A 17,271-nucleotide genomic window follows, 5' to 3' on the forward strand; every position below is an offset into this window, starting at 1 on the left:
TGTACATATTATTTATTATAATCTCAAATAATAATAACGACAAATTATTTGTAACTACTAAACAAAAACAAACTGTATAATTTTTACTGCATTTGACATCACCATGACCAGAATAAAAATAGTTAGTTAAGAAACTTGATATTGTTAATATTGCTATGGTTATGGAGTGCAAATTGAAAATCTTTTGGTGAATAAATTTTAATGTTACTTGTACATCAAACACAACACCTACAATGAACTGTGACAAATTGAATTAGGTAAATATTTTTGCTGTTAAGTTTTACACTTTTAAATTAGCTTATGATAATTCAATTCTTCAAACGTTTTTAAAATCCTCATTTTATATTAACACAATGTAATTATAGTTCTTATCCTAATCTCCCTCCAAAGAAATTGTCAGAACCGTACTGTTCCAGTTAAATAACTATTACAAAAGAGATTTGGCAACTGTTGTAATTTTAAACTAAAGATTTTGGAACAGTAGTGCTACAACGCACTGCCGCACACAATGATTTATTAACAAAAACATTCTCATATGGATACAAGGTAGTCTCGTAAAGTCAAAGGTTATGCAGCTCAATCTGTTTGTAATTATAACAGTTAGCTGGATTATAACTAACAACAATACATTATAAACTGAATTAAATACATAGTCATTGGGAACAAACCTATAAAAAATATTTAAAAAAGACAACGGGTAATGCTATATTTAAATTTATGTCTAATTTTCTTTATGCATATTTCTATTGTATTAATATGCATATTTATGAAACGCAGAAAAAGGGTTCTAATCGAATGATTAAAAATGCGAGTTTAAATTACGACTACTTATACCCTGATGTAGTTTCCAAGTAAGCCTATCACGTTTAGTGTTCCATTTTGTTACGTTACAAAACCTCTCAACTCCACAAAAAACTTAAAAATGAAGAACGCTTAATGTATTTTAAAACTGAACTATACTTAAAAGTGGAAGTCCTCACATGCTATTTCGGGCCTTAGAATTAACAGTTCTGCCTACTTTCGTTTAATGCCTCTCTTGAAATCATTATAAGATTTCACCTGAAGAAATAGATCCTTTCCGAAAAATTTTTAAAAGTTTATTTATCTGTTACTCTCATTGCACAGCATAACAATTTTCACACAGTATTTATTTATTCTACAGGTATGTCTCAGTGTATTTCAATTACTAAATTAAATTTTGAATACTATTTTGGATCTTGTTATGCTGTAATATGCTTTGTAATATGAATGTGAGATAGTTTTGAGTTCCATTATGACCATTACTCGTATGTTCTCACATGTCTATAGTTATGAAACTACTAAAACGCAGTTGCTAGAAAAACACCATAGTTTTATACTTTTCCTCAAATGGTAGTATCAATAGATTTAATTGGATTATGTAGATTAGTTTCAGATTAGTTATGTTAGTTAGTTATGTAGCTAAAACTGTATATTCATTTACTTTAAATTGCCTTTAAATGAATATAACGCCTTTATTGCCTCTAATAAAGCTTTGACATTTAGTTCAGCACACATAATCTAATTTCTAATGACGGGTTTAGTTATAGTGAGTCGCCTAACGCTGCTGCCCTACCGAGCTTTTTATATGGTCATGTAGAGGAACTTGTGTGGTTTATGGCAATATATAAACTAGCTACCCGTTTCTGTCCGAAATTGATTCATTACGTTTTTATTATAATTACTGAAAATATACCACAATTTACGTTTTCATTTATTACATTTAAATTAATACTGTAATTTGAAAAACGTATTTTGTATAAATTACTATTGAAACTGATTGAGTCTACTTCTATTATAATAACCTTCATAATAAACCAAGACTTTCTTATACAATGAACCATATATTAACATGCATGTAAGTTCTTATAAGCACTAACAGTTAAACAAACAGAGCAAGTTTGTATATCGCTGTTAAAATTAAATCTACAACCGTTGCAAATAATTCATATTTTTAATCGCAAATATATTTAATTTGTATTACAAAAACTACATACTACATGCTAAACAACCACTACGCAATCGGAAATAATTTAATTAACATATTACAATTACGATCCTTAATGGAGTACAAGGACGTAGCCAGCGAGGGTGTTCAAGGGATCCAAACCCCTCCTAAATTTCCAATTTTTTCAATTAATTTTTTAGTAAAACGATAATTATTATTTAAATAATTCAGTATTACTGACATGTACTGCTAAAAGATCGTTCTCAACAAAAAAACGGGCCAAGAACTTTTTAAGGAACAAAGTGGGCGCCTTACTCTATGTCCACTGCGGAAAAATATCAGTTGTCTGGACCCCCACCAAATTTTTTCCTGACTACGTTCTTGATAAAGTATATCATTCCTTATAGTATGTCGGAGTAGAGATATTATGTTATTATTAACGGTTTCTTGTCACTCAATTAGCTCTAAAACCAGTGATCGATTAAAATAAATTGAAGATCATAAATAAAGATATTCATTATACATCATGCAGACGACAGAATCATTTTGAAAAACTCGTGAAAAAGTCAATATTCAAGTGATCAACTCAAAATGAAACTGATGCACTGGAACAAACCGCTCATGTTACAAATATAGATTTTTAGAGTGGCAAAAGTTTTTGTTGCTGCTGCTACCTGTATGAGCCATGTTGAATAAATGATGCTCAGGAAACCACAAATAAAGACTTTATGTAGTATTAGAAAGACATATTCTCCAGAAAGCATTATGGATGAAATTAAAAAGAGCGTGTTTAATGTGATATTAAAACCCCTCTCATCAAACCCCTCTAATTAGCAAGTACAGGTATGCAACTTGCTAAAAAACTATAATAATATATTCTTTTAATTGTATCGAGCTCTATAAAGGATCTATATGTATGGTTGAACGTCGATTGTCAGATGGAATTGACACAGATGCAGATGAAATAAATAACAAAGCACCATGAGGTAAGTGGTAGTTTATTTTCAGGTAGTTTTTATCAATGACTGAATATATTTCTACCCCTTTATTAAGAAAAGTATTAACTTTAATACGGTACACCTGTAGTTTCTGATGAAGTCAATGGTAATTCTATAATTGAATATTCTTAATACCACCCTAAAACACAATAATAAGGAATTTATTATAAACATATGATTGGTGAGTTTTAGGACGTTTTGCCCCACAGTACATCGCGCCGACACGGATGGCGCGGAAATCAACCGATTGAGGTTCGTCTCGGTCTGTGTTGATATAACTAATACAGTTCTCCCAAATAAATATTTTTGTTTATTACAGTACCCATGGATAAATATTTATGAAAGGATTTTGATCTGTATTATAGCTGCTTTGAGAAAAGGGGAGCCTGAATATACCTCTGAACAAATTGATCGAGCTAACCTAAGTTCAAGAACGTAGCCAGGAAAAACTTTTTAGGGGGGTGAGGGGGGTCAAGACGACTGATATTTTCTCGTAGTGGACCGAAAATAAGGCAAATACAGTAAACTGCTCATTTCCCATTTTATTCTTTAAATAGTTCTTGACCCGTCTAAATGTTGAGAACGATCTTTCAGCAGTACATGTCAGTAATACTGAATTATTTTAATAATAGTAATCGTTTGCTAAAACAGTAACTGAAAAATTACAAATTTGGAGGGGGTCCGGACCCCTTGGATCTCCTAGCTGGCTACATCCTTGACTAAGTTATAAACAAAGGTAGGCTATAAAGTGCCTAGTTAATTTGTTACCTTAGATTAACCGTATCAGGCGTTGAGTTATAAATCTGAACAACCTTTGTGTTCTAATATTCTTTAACAAATAGCTTTTATTTTACGAAATAATAAAATCAGTGGCGGCTTTCATTTTCTTGGGTCCCTAGATCCGAAAAATTGTGTCCCCTCTCTAATACTTGCTTGTAAATTTTATGAAACTTCCACCAAAAGGTAACAACAAAAAAATTTGCAATGATTATGACAGATTTTTAAAAATATTTTAAACACTTTTATCACTTTTTGAATTACCAAGCGATGAGGAAATCGTTACTGTGTACTTATGATAATAGTAATAAAACATATACCTTGCATCCATCTAAGGACTGGTAGATCTCATGTGTGATAAAGTGTGGTGACGCTTACGTAGCATTGCCTTGTTAATGTTTTGTTTGGAGTTGTAATCCATTTAAATCTTCTAGTTATGACCTAATTTTAATCCACCTAAAACCTTGAAGGATCCACACAGGAATTCCACAGAACGGCTCGTCATGTTGGACGCTGAGCCCAGATTGGCCAAACTATTAGTTCTTTCGTTCTCAAAGATTCCCTCATGACCAGGAACTCAACAGTCACATTGTAGATTCTATCAAAGGAAGAAATTACTTGATAACAATTCCAGACAAGTTAAGATCTGAACACACAAAAGTCTAACGCTTTCAACACTGCCTTTCGTTGCCTATCTGATCTACTAATGTCTCTCTGGTCAGCAGTGCGAAATGCGGCAGCACCTTCGGTGCCGATGGCGATGAAAGAAACAAATCCCTCCAGATAGTGCCACTCACGTAACAGATACAAATTCTAAAGAATCTGATCACAAATATCTGATAAAGCAATCAAGTATTAGTATGCATACAGAACTATAACACAATTTGAGTGGTTTGGCATTAGCCAACAGAAAAGTCCCGGCTGATTTAGTATGTGGAACTGAAAGATGTGATTAGCCAACACGAATGTACTTAAAAACTATGGCTAGGGATAGAATCCTAAATTCCTAAGGCTATATAACGCACTCTCATCTTTCACTTCGAAAATAGGGCTACCCCATGTTGAATCCACCCTTAGTTTTGACTCAAAGGTATAACTCCGGTAGTGTTTTGGGCTGTTAGTTAACAACATTCTAAAACAGTGGATTTTAGTTAGTAAAATGCTATAGTCTTTCCCAAAATCACACTTATGTTCATCCGCATTCGCCTTTAATTCGTATTAGGGTATACTATACTTTAAGTTGGTCATAATAACATTGCTTGATAATGAAATATTATTTGTGAAAATGGTCATAATACTTTTAATAATAATTTAAATAGGCCCAAAACCATTCTTCATAACTATTAATTCCATCACAGCAATTTTTAAAAGCCACGAAATTAAGTTTTTTACATAATTAACAAACTAGTTAGTACGTCTACAATTAACAATTATTAACGTAGTCTACTAAGATGTTGTATTGCGAACACTGAACAAGTAACAATACTATATTCTTTATGTTATTCAAGTAATACAAATACATTTTTTGTGGACAGTTTTGTAATTAAGTAATGCAAACTGACTTGACCCAGACAAAGGTACTATGTAAGTAACTAGGCTATTAGTCTTCCAGTAATATAGGCAGATCGGAGAAGCATCCTGTGCTCTTTAAACATAAGGTACAGTAGGGGGGCTCCACCCAGGAAGCAAATATCAAACCAATTGTTGGCCTACATATCCGTTTGGCCAGTGGCGTATTGTTGGGCGTATAAGGAGTTAGGATGATGCAATTAGCGTCAGGGTATTCTAGTGGAACAAGTGTCTTCCACCCACCATGTGCCTTGTGCCACTCTATCGCTGTCTGTCCGTCCATCCGTCATGGGGGTACCTTCTTGTCTCAGGTATCTCTACGCATCTAACCATTTCCTTACTTAAAAACATTTGTTAGTACAGATGATATATCAACTGTATTTGGTTGTATATATTTAAAAATTAAACGTTGTTAGTACAGATTATTATATCAACTATTTTATATTTTATTATTTTTATTCAGTAAACCAACATTATTTTTCTATAAATTATCCATCTGCCTAACTCAGTGATAATATTATTACCTTAAATAAACTTGATTAAATAGTTAAACACTGATTGCATTTTTTTATAGTTGATAAAAATATTTCTGCAAATACGACCCATTGCAACTGCCGTCTTTATTTAAACATAAGCATTTAAAATAAATGAATTAATATAAACTACTTCTGACGATTAAACTAATATAACGCGTTGTAATAATATATTATTAAAACATAGTGTAAGTTTTTAGCGCACCCTCGGTAATTTTAACTCGCACGTTTTGTTGGAAGACGTAAATGTATAATTTAAAAAATTCGTATGTATTTTTATATTTAATGAATAAGCGTGTTGATTTTCTAGGGGGAACTACTATTGAATTTTGTTAAAGTGCTTACCTAGTTCAAAACCCGTTATTTCGTTAACTTTAAATATTAATTATATGAATGATATACATAATGTATATGCAAAATTAAAGGTGGTGTACTTCTTTTGCAACGTACCTTACTATAGTGTAATATGTTTACTTTAAGAAATTCGAAATTCTACTGCTCTAAATTATCCGCAGGCATTTTATGTTCTGAGGTCCTCAGCCAAATACTGCCCTGCTCAGGTTCTGATGACAGTGTTTTACGGCTTGATATATCCCCATCTCACCTACGGGTTAGTGTTGTCGGGAGCTAGCGCAAATAGCCATTTCCACAGAGTCCAACATGTAAAAGCAAGCAATACCCATAATCTCACATGCGTGATTGTGATTTACGAACACTTACCCTCACAGGCAGGAGCTCGTTTTGTCAACAAGTTGCCATAATCAATTAAAAGTTGTCTCGACGCCCAAGGCGTTAAAAGCGCTTTTTAGCGTCCCAAGCGTTTGATAGTGTTGACGAGTTATGGCATACGACTGGGGTGACTGCATAGTGCATAATCAATATACTGAGAACCGGTACTGGAAGTGGGAAAATTGGTAAAAGTGATTGTTGTATGAGTGAGAGTTTTGTGTAATTTTGACTGGGGTTTCGATGTGGTGTAAATAATGTAAAAATTTTCATTAGTATAGTATAATACTTGGACGATTGCTATACATTTTGATATGTTCTAGCAAAATAAACTAGGTATTTCATTTGATTAATGTCGTGGTTGTGAACAAATTTCAAAGCTTACTAGCCTACATTGTTTGTTTTATTTTCTCTTAGCCGTTTTCCTATTCTACTCTTTGCTACATTCGGATTTATTCGCTGGCCACCTATCTACATACCTGTATATGCCGATTTAACCCCCAACTACTGTATGGAGCTCACGAGTAGAGTAGCGGGAGAAATGCATCCTCCGCCTGTCAATCACTTTTCACGCATTTCTAAAAACATTGCGCATGCTAGGTTATGAATAATTTACTTATGTTTTTAATTTGTAATTACAATAAATTATTATAATTTGACTGTCTATTTTCTTAAATTCGTCAGTTTTATGTTTGCATAGCCATATTGTTTCGGGCGTTGTCCTTGTTTTATTTTTGCCTATTAGACTATTTTTATTGGTTAGTTATTGTAATGTTAATAATTATTTTAACGTGACTGTAACATTGTTTATCTATTATTAATTTGCATTGATACTTTTCTAGTTATAATTTCATGCGTTTTAACTACACGCATTAAAAAGTATTGAAAACACAAATACAAAAGAGCCGGCCACCTTGTAATTGTTACCACAAATTAAAAAAACGTTAAATAATAAGTATATATTTAAATAGGCACTATACGTACCGTATGTTAAACGTAAAATAATTATCAATAAATTGCGTTAGTGCCTAAATTACGAGAACTGATTAAATAATAGACAGAATTGACTATACTGTTAACAACAACAAAATTATACTTCTTATGTTGAATAAGGCAAATGAACACAGTGCGCACAAGTTAACCCATGAGTAGAGAGGTGGAGTAAGTATAACGGTATATTTTTGGAATGACTAGTTCAAGGAATTCGCTTGAACTTTACCTACTCGCTACATCAAACGCGAGCTTCCTACAGTAGCCATCCCCAGTTTATCCGAGGAAGAAATAAACACAGTTAATTAAGTTTAACGTATTTAAGAGGGCACTTAGGTTTGATACCGGCTGCGCATGGTTTATAATTTATATTTTAATATATCTATATCAATGGTCTTAAATGTATATTAAATATAGAGAGTCGTGTAGAGATGCCTTCAGGAGTTTGGGATTACTGACTTTGCCCTGCCTCTATATCCTGGAGGTGGCCCTGTATTGTAGATACAAATGCGATCTGACACAGGATAGTGCCGTCCACGAATATAATACGAGGGGAAGGGACAACTTGAGGATTTAGTCTCACAGAACGATGGTTTATGAACATCTTCCATCTCAGGTTGGTGTTAAAGTGATCAACAGACTCACGGAGTGCATCAAAGAATTGGCAACAAAGAAACGTTTCAAAACTCAAATTAAGAGAACTTTCAGTATCGAATGCGTTTTATTCCTTTAATGAGTTCATGACAAATCGCTGGGAACAATAAAACTATTTTGTTAACTCTGTTGCCGAAATGAATGAAATTTTTGTGTTGACGATTGTAAAAAATGTTTGAATTAATGTAACATTGGTCAAAATTGATGTTTTAAACTTCAACTTATAGAATAATTGCATTAGAATAGGTTAGACGCGTGTAATACAATTATAACGAATTGTCTACTGCAATAAAGAAAATTTGAATTTGAATATTAATGACAATATAGTATTGACAGACAATCGTATATTTAATCGTACATTATCATCTAGGCACTACAATATGCGATTTTGGAACCATTTAAACCATTTTTACCAGTTTCTATCAATAACACAGTTTCAAACTTTAGTATAATGTTGTATGCGGAATCTCAGATGCATGGCCGGCAAAAACCCTACTTGCTTCTTGTAAGATTTCTGTGCAGCCGAGAACAAAATCGTGTAGTTAATTATGAACAAGGGAACAGTGGCGTACGGTGAATAACATTTTAGATAACGCAGGCTCGGGCGCACCTACGGGGGTCGAACGGGACCTCCCCCTCACCAAAGCATTTTATTTCAAAATAATCGATCGCCTAATATTATATTTTTGACTAATATAACACTTATGCTGAAACTTTGAAATAAATAACAATAAAATATATAAATTCAGATCTTTTAACTATTTTAATTTACGAAATACACGGCACTCCCGTTATCAAATAATATTTTTTCCAAACTCTAAGTATTTGAATTTTAATTTCACGCATCAACCACGAAAGTGAGGTTAGTTCTTATTATTTCTTATGGCTTCTACCTGTACCCGGTGCTTCAGTAACCGAGTACAAAACTGAAACTGATTTAGAATCATTCGTTACAAAGTGCTCCTAAAATGGTACATGTACATGTTCTAGCTAACGCTACTGCTTAACTAGTCCGAGTGCTTTGTACCAAGGACGGTGGTAAGCGTGTAAAGTATCTACATTATAAAAGTATCTGTAACAGTAACCTGTAACGGGTACTTTTGGTTTACGGTAATTTGTACTCTGTAAAGACGAGGAAACGGTACAAGAAGTAGGGGTCACGGTGGGACTTGGGAAATCGGCAGGTGCGGGGACCGGCTCTCCACCGTCTTCGGTCACATCTTTTACAGTAGTCACGACGTGATCAGTCGTTACATTTGTGAGTTACCGGCTCTGAGCAGTTATGTGGTGTAACAGTAGTTTGTTGTCACTAAGAGGCAACAACGCCTTGGGCATTCTAACGATTGCGCGTTAAAACGAGCAGTTTCTGGTTGCGGCGAATTAACAAAACTTCTTAATTTAATCTTTATTAAAAATGAAACTTTTTAATTAGTGATTTACAAAAGTACACGCTGTGACCAATGCCGAATTTTGTGGACAACACGGTCAAGGATAAAAGTTAAGATGGTAATTTAATAACGACTTTTTCATACTATTCTTAAATTTAATTTACATAGCACAATAACAATTTATTACAGTACACGTGTATCTATCTTGTATAAACATTTGGTCTTAATCGGATCATAAGTTTCGAAGTTATTCTCAATTTTCAAAGTTGGAATTTGGTTGAAAATCGACAAAAACCGGCATTTTTACGTTGTTATCGATATAAAAACTGGAAGTTATTGTTAGTAAACAGTTCGATATGTAGAAACGCAGAAATAAACAAGCAACATTTTAATATAACTTCCGTTATTATAGCTCTATTAGTTGGTTTGTGTTAACTTTCAAACTCGGATATCACTATACTTTTCAATTCAAGAGGAGACATCAAGATTTAACTTTGGTCTACTACAATTTTGTTCAATATTTTGTTGACGTTATGATTAAAGTTTGCTTTAGTTAAATACACTTCATATGCATACAATTCTACTATTTGGAAAATAAGGCACTCCCTTGAATTAAAATAAGGTTTTAAGTAAGAAATGTAGTTTAAGCCCTATTCTGGCCCATTAATATATTTACATACTTTTTAACATACATACTACATCATGTAGATATTACTTTTTATGGATTAAAAACCATGGTTTTTTATGGTAGAAGAGGACCAACACTGAACAAATAAAAAGATTATTTCCAGAAATAAAAAAGATGTATTTTAAAAACTGTATACGATTGAAATGTGTTGAGAAAAAAGATTTTTAACAAATATGTCATTGATATGTTCACACATACTGACAACAAGATGCCATCACAAGTCACAGATATTTGAAAAAGGTTAAATTAATTTATTGTTTGTTTATTAACATAGTTTATTAACCAACATGGCTTTAATAAAAAAGAGAAAACACGGTGGGCAGTCAACAGAAGCCAGCATCTGCTCAGTGCTAGTAGATATTTTTGGAGATGGTTACCCCCGCGTCTAAAGAACTGTGCGCACCCTCAACTCCCATCTGATGCTGTCACCTAATCCCTTCACTAGACTAATTTTAGCCAGTCTTGTTTGAAGTGTACAGAAAATATTGTAGTGATGGACTTTTGCCTTAGTTTCTTACATCGTCTATATGTTAGGTGTAATACTTCTTATTATAAACAACTAAAGTTATTTGTCATATTGCTGGCCATTTATATTCATAAATAAAAATACTTTTTACGTTATCTCACTTTTTTATTTACTGAAGTACTGCTTCACTTGCTTTATCTCACTGCTCATCACAGCACGATAGTTATGTTTTATGAGAAATTTTAAATTCTACTCCTGTCGCAGGATGACAAACTTTACAACACTCAACGACAACACTTCCTGGCTATTTGGTCCACTGGCTATTCCTACCAACACATAGTTTACTACTTGTACGAGATACAACAATATTTACTTTTAAAAATAGAAAACCAGAATAATGTAATTTTACAACATATGAATGATTAAAGCAGTCCAGCAGTTTTGATTAGTTCATTGGCCAGTCTGTGCAATGTATTGTGTTCTACGTACATGCTACAACCATTGTTAACACTGTTACAGATGGGAGCCCAGGATGAACAACTTTACAACAACACACACCCATGACTACCGCTGGCCCAACACTTCTTGTTTAGTCCCTAGGTCAGTCCTGCCAACTTCAAGTACGATACTTGCCTACTAATCAGTGAAAGTAAAAACAGTTATTCCTTAAAAAGAAATTAAATTTGTAAATTTTATAACTGCATCTTTACAATATGTTTCAAACTATAGGTTATGTAATTTACATTATTTAGTTATGACCAGAGTGCATCATTTATTGAGACCTGTTCAAGATCAATTATAAAATTTAATTAAGCCTGTATTAATTATTTCCAGAGCTTATCAAGCCTGACTATTGTCAGTCATGACCTGAACAAGCTATTCAGGGTCTAATTAGATTGAACAAATCCAACCGGGCTTAAACATATTTCTTCAGGGTTTGAACAAACACGCTCTGAGAAAATATTTGATTCTGCATATGTTAACGATGCCTTACACACAGAGCGGAGGCACCTAGCGGTCGATGTGAGGGGAGGCTAGGAGAGTGTGATCAGGCAACAAGCAAGCCCTGGTGTGGCAGAGACCCTCCCTCACCACCCCCCTGCACGGAGCCCCCTGTATGCAATGACTTGGTTCCTCTATCCGTTAACTCACCACCGCGGCCATGGTGCGAGCGAGGGCCTATTGTGCCACGAGTCAACCCACGTATACCCACAGCACCAGCTCAGGTAAGCAGAGAATTAATAGTTGAGATAATTTCTTTGCTTCATTAAGTGTTAAACACGAAAAGAGGCTGGTAAGTAGCAAATATATAGTAATTAACACTTGTAAATATTAAACAAAGAGGGCTGAATAGGAAAGGGTTACAAAGGGGTAAACTAGAGTTTGCAAATTAGAAATGAAACTGGTTGTGGAACTTACGGTAAAGAAGGCTTCACTCTCACATGACACAGCACAGCTCTGGTCAGCCCACGAAACATCACTGTTAAAACACAGGTCCTCGGTTCATTCACAGCTTCAAGGGGGGAGGGGCAGATGTAGGGGTAGCCATGAAAAGACAACATAACTCAAGAAAATGCTCCTACTAAAAGGGGTTTTCACCAAACAAGTAAACTCAATTAAAAGGGGGTTATGTGGCATGATAAGTTGTAAGCAAACGTGAACTGTGCTGGGAGCAAGAGGGACGAAAACCACACACCTTGATACAGAGATCGGACTAATTTTATTGTTGATTACAAATATCTTTAATTACAATAACTTTTTAAATAAAGCTAATAAGTAAAGTGTATAATAATTTTACTGTACAGTAAAGAAACATATAACTATATTTTTCAAATTTCAAAAAAATATTTAAATTTCAAAGGCAAACCATCCCTGTTTTTTTCTTGCTCCTAATTACATCTTCTAATTGTATAACAATATGAGTACAAGTATAATAAATTAAATACTTTTAAAGCCAGAATGCTTTGGAAAACAGTTTTTAACGGGTTTTTAATCATATTTTAATCTTTATTCATCATTCATTCATGACTAGTTTAATCTTTGTTTGAACTTCAAAGTTGAAAGTAAGGCCAGAGGTCTGTCCTGAAGAGTCCAGTAACTCTTCAAAGCCCTGGTGTGATGGTGATGGAAGAGAAGTGGAAGCCCATGTCGTGTCGGCCAGAGTGGGAGCAGCCCCCCAACAGGATACTTCTCGTTATGATCAGCCCAACCAATACCTCAGGAAAGTATGTATTGCTCAATTTAAACAAATCTTAAGAAATTAAATATGTTGCATATTCATAGAAGGGTTTTGTTCTTCGAAATGAAATCTATTTTGACAAAAAGCTTATGGAATAAAAACTATCAAACTATTTATATGTTGAGTTACATTAGCCACAAATATACTCTGAATGTCTTAATTACTTTCCTTTGTGGAATTACTTCTTCCATGAATGACTCGCATAGCAATCTACTGTTATACTCGATGGACCTGTAACTTGTGTTTTTTAATTGTATCAATCATCTCTCCTGATTTCCAGATTATCGTCTACTATTATCTAGAAAATCGTGTGCAAAAGACCATTTACTACTGCAGATGCCTTGTGGGATTAGGTTTATGAGCACTAAGGATAACCACAGGAGAAAGGTTCACTTATGGCTGGTTTATACCTTCCAGTTGAACCTACACAGTGTGCATCAAACACTGATGTGTCACTTATGTTTGGACAACCCTATATAAGTCAAGGAACAGTACATCACTAGCTGAAAATGTCAAGATAAAGATGTGGAAGTGGGTTGATATTTCTAGCCTACTGCAGAGGATAACTGTTGTTGTGCGTGGAACTCCCTTAGTGAGGCTGTTGATAGTCAGGACATGAGGGAGTGCTGTATCCTGCCTGTCTTGACTGAAGAGGTTGTAACAGAGTTGGCCTCTCCTTCTTTCAAGATGACATAACTGAGATATAGTGTTCTCTGGAGATGTTCTTCCTGCTACCCCTCCTCATGAGATCTCGAAAGGGATTCCCAACCTGAATATCCATGAGTGCAACGGTACTTTAGAACTAAGTGCAATTGGAGGTTTCTCAGCTTCTTATCCTAAGTGGACAAATAAAGGATAAATCAGTATGAATCCTCCCTCCACCCAGTGTTAATACTAAAAATTTACATCTAGGAAAAACGTAAAACAGTCTCTAACAGATGATTATTATAAGCCTTTATCATCATTAATTGGTACAGAAGATGAAGTTCTATGTATAAAATCCTACAACATGCCTCTTCATCAGGCAAAATAAACTCAAGCAATAGCAAAGTTAATTTTTCCCAAATAAAAAAGCAACTGGATTTTAAGTTTTGAAACCTAGTTTTTTTTTTTAATTTGACTGTAGGAAATGTTAAAAAATACTCTTACCAATAAAAATCCTTCATCTACAAAATAAGCAAAAGAGAATAGACTAGCAGTTGCATTAGTGAGGATTAATTCAATTTTAAGAAAACATTATTTGTTCACAGCTATGTGATAAATATCCTCGGCCAACCGCAGTGGTGACAGCAACACCACGAGATGAGCTAATGCGCAGAGTCTATGCTGACAGGTACCGCACTACATACCAGACAGACTTCTGCAAAAATGGTAAGAGATTACTGATTTCTGTCTATTGAAAGTTGTGCTCAAAATCATTAAAATAAAGGCCCACTTATGCAAAAGAAAACATGGTAGTATTGATATTCAATTTTAATTCTTGACTAGTTTGTTCATTCAATCAATTTTGAAATACAGAGACAATTCTATTGCACTCCGATTGACATTTAATGATCACACATATTTCAATTAATTATTTTATCAGAACCAGCAAACTAAATTTAGATATTAGAATATGACTTTTAATATTATGATATATTTATATCATAATATTAATAAATTATTATTAATATATGACTTAATTTAAAATTTTTATTGGAGAATGAAATAGTAGGCCTTTATCAAGCAATAAGAAAAAGTCTTCCTGCATTTAGTGTCATATAACATGTGAACTTATTAATTTGGAAAATATTTATAAGAATACTTGAATTAATTTCCAATCTTCAAGAATGAGATGCACATTAAAAATATTTCACTCTCATCAACCTTTGTATTGAATCGTGTTTTTGTTATAGTACAGCGTAATATGAAAAAGATTTTGTGTCATATACAATATTGTCAGTAAACATAACAACTATTCAGATAATTCAAACTGATATTGCATAACTGCTTATTAATGCTTGTGTCCCATAGAGTAAAAATTTCAGAATATTTGTCACAATAACAGTACCATACAATTCTGTAACTGTGAATTTATAGAATAATTAGCTCCTTTGATAATATATGTTTTAATTTAAAATTTACATTATCATTACTTTATAGTATTATTTCTAAGATAAGCACTAGAATAATTATAGTTTAAATTATAAAAAGGTAATAGAATAAGCAGTGGTGTCCCCTATGACTTGGCTTTGAGGGGGATGAATCTGATTGAAGATAACACCAAACTGGTTGTTATAGAATGAATTCAATTCAAATAAATTTGATAAGCCAAATTCAAAGTATAACAATTAACTACTATATTTCAAGCAAGTTGGATTACTGTTATATATATATATTTTAAAAATATTTTAGATTTTTCTATCCTCCTCATCCATCCCCTTAGTTGTGTCACGGAGTCTCAGAATTTTGTTGTGTAGAGCAATTTTAGTAAGTGGCAAAAATTACTTAACATTTAATATTATATATTTCAGCTGATGACACAGCAAGACAGTTGGCACAATGTGACTCAGACATGTATCAAGGCACAGTCCAGAAGGTGCAATACGGAGAGGGTGAATATATCAGCTGTAAATGTGGCTGTGGTTGTCGCGTGGCACTTCCTCCTAATGTATCTCAACATGCAGGAGATGGCCCACGCCTGCGACCCTTAGCTTGTCGACCAGCAGCTGTCTCCCATAATGTTCACTTTTCTTGTTGCACACCAAAGAAGAGTGATGTTTCAAGGGGCGAAGTAGTTGGTGAGTAATGTTTCAGAACTTAATCAATTCTTTATGATATCACACAGTTTAACCATTACAATTATCTGGTTTCCTATGTGGGAGTGGTATAAGGGCGTTTTAGAATAGTTCTTAAGTAGGTTAAGCTCTTGTGTCTAAAAGTACAAGACTTCCTTTTTTTATGTAAGAGGAGAATTTTTTCTGGATTTTTATGGTATATCTTCAGAGCTTTTGTTTCTTTTTCTTCTCTATTCCCAATTTGTTAAACATTAAAAATAGTAGATATTAAACAAAAATAAAACATATTTTTTCACTTATTATCATGTTCATTTTAGGGTCTACATAGTACATACCAAAAACAATACAGTAGCTTGTTGGTGGGAAGCTGGCACTGATTTAATTTCCTTAAGTATTTGATTAGTTCTATTTTTGTAATACAAGGAGGCCAAACTTGTTCATGTGAGAGAAGTTTGTGCGTTCCTCATTCAGTTTTTTTTTTAGATTTTGATTGATACCTAAAGAAGAGGACAGATAGCAGTTCTCAAACCATTGTATTTCATTCTTGGTAATATATTTCAGATCCCAAATACAATGTTCTTTAAACTTTCAAATTGTCAATCGTCAATAATGAACTTTAGAGTAAGAAGCCTGTGTCTCAGGGAAATCAAGTAGCGGTCTGATACAATGAGGTAAAGTGTGTGGAATTGTCCTTTAAAAATGCAGAGGGCCGAAGGCTGATTGAGGATCTTAGTTGCAAGTGTAGAAGCTAGTCATAACTGAAAATTGAAACAGATGCACCAAAGTAACTTTGTAAAACTGCAGAAACAATAAACTCCTTTTAAAGGTTTGATTGGCCACTCTCTAGAAAGAATGATGCTAATTCACAAAAAAGTTCTATGTTAACCTAAAACTGCTCTGGCTCCAGGTTAATAATGCTGATGGTGACTAGAAGAAAAGACTGTCAATGATACCATCAAAGATAAAAAGGTATGCAAAGCATACCGTGAAGGGCATGAAAGGGCAGCAATCTTACTACAGGATGCCATAGATATTCTCATATCAGAAAACCTGAAACAAGATCCGTTCAGAAGCGGTCTTCATAAAGGACTTGCTGAAGAAAATTTGAACTAACTGAAATAAGAGGTCTGTTCTTCAACAGGCTCTGGATGTATCGGCTCTGGATCTATGGATGTGTCCAAAAAGCTGATGAGTAAAGCTGGTGGTAGGAGCACCTGTTGAGATGCCACTAGGGAGGGATAGTGGGCTCTATATCTGTCATGTCACCTTGGAAGAAGGGGAGGCTAGCTTTGTTGCAGCCTCCTCCAGTCAAAGTAGATAGGAGGTACTCCCTAATATTATTTAGGCTAGCAATAACATTGCCACCATTTTAACACTAAGGGAGCCCATTTTTACCCATCCCAACAGTCATCCTCTGCAGTAGACTCTAGACCTTTTGATCCACCATTTTACTCCCATATCTCAATATTTTCAGTTAGTGGTGTGGCATCCATGGGGTTA

At 34.0% G+C, this 17,271-nt stretch overlaps 1 protein-coding gene across 1 annotated transcript in view; it reads left to right on the plus strand.

Moving 5' to 3' along the window:
- The first annotated feature begins 131 nt into the window (after positions 1-131).
- Positions 132-17,271, plus strand: part of LOC124362288 — a 17,934-nt gene continuing 794 nt past the window's right edge. The window contains exons 1-6 of the mRNA XM_046816651.1: positions 132-257; positions 11,275-11,355; positions 11,756-11,981; positions 12,813-12,980; positions 14,245-14,365; positions 15,508-15,774. Coding sequence (XP_046672607.1) covers positions 11,288-11,355; positions 11,756-11,981; positions 12,813-12,980; positions 14,245-14,365; positions 15,508-15,774 — 850 coding nt within the window. The 5' untranslated portion in view covers positions 132-257; positions 11,275-11,287. The remainder of the gene's footprint in view (positions 258-11,274; positions 11,356-11,755; positions 11,982-12,812; positions 12,981-14,244; positions 14,366-15,507; positions 15,775-17,271) is intronic.

Source organism: Homalodisca vitripennis, chromosome 5 (assembly GCF_021130785.1).
Source record: "Homalodisca vitripennis isolate AUS2020 chromosome 5, UT_GWSS_2.1, whole genome shotgun sequence".
NCBI lineage: Eukaryota > Metazoa > Arthropoda > Insecta > Hemiptera > Cicadellidae > Homalodisca > Homalodisca vitripennis.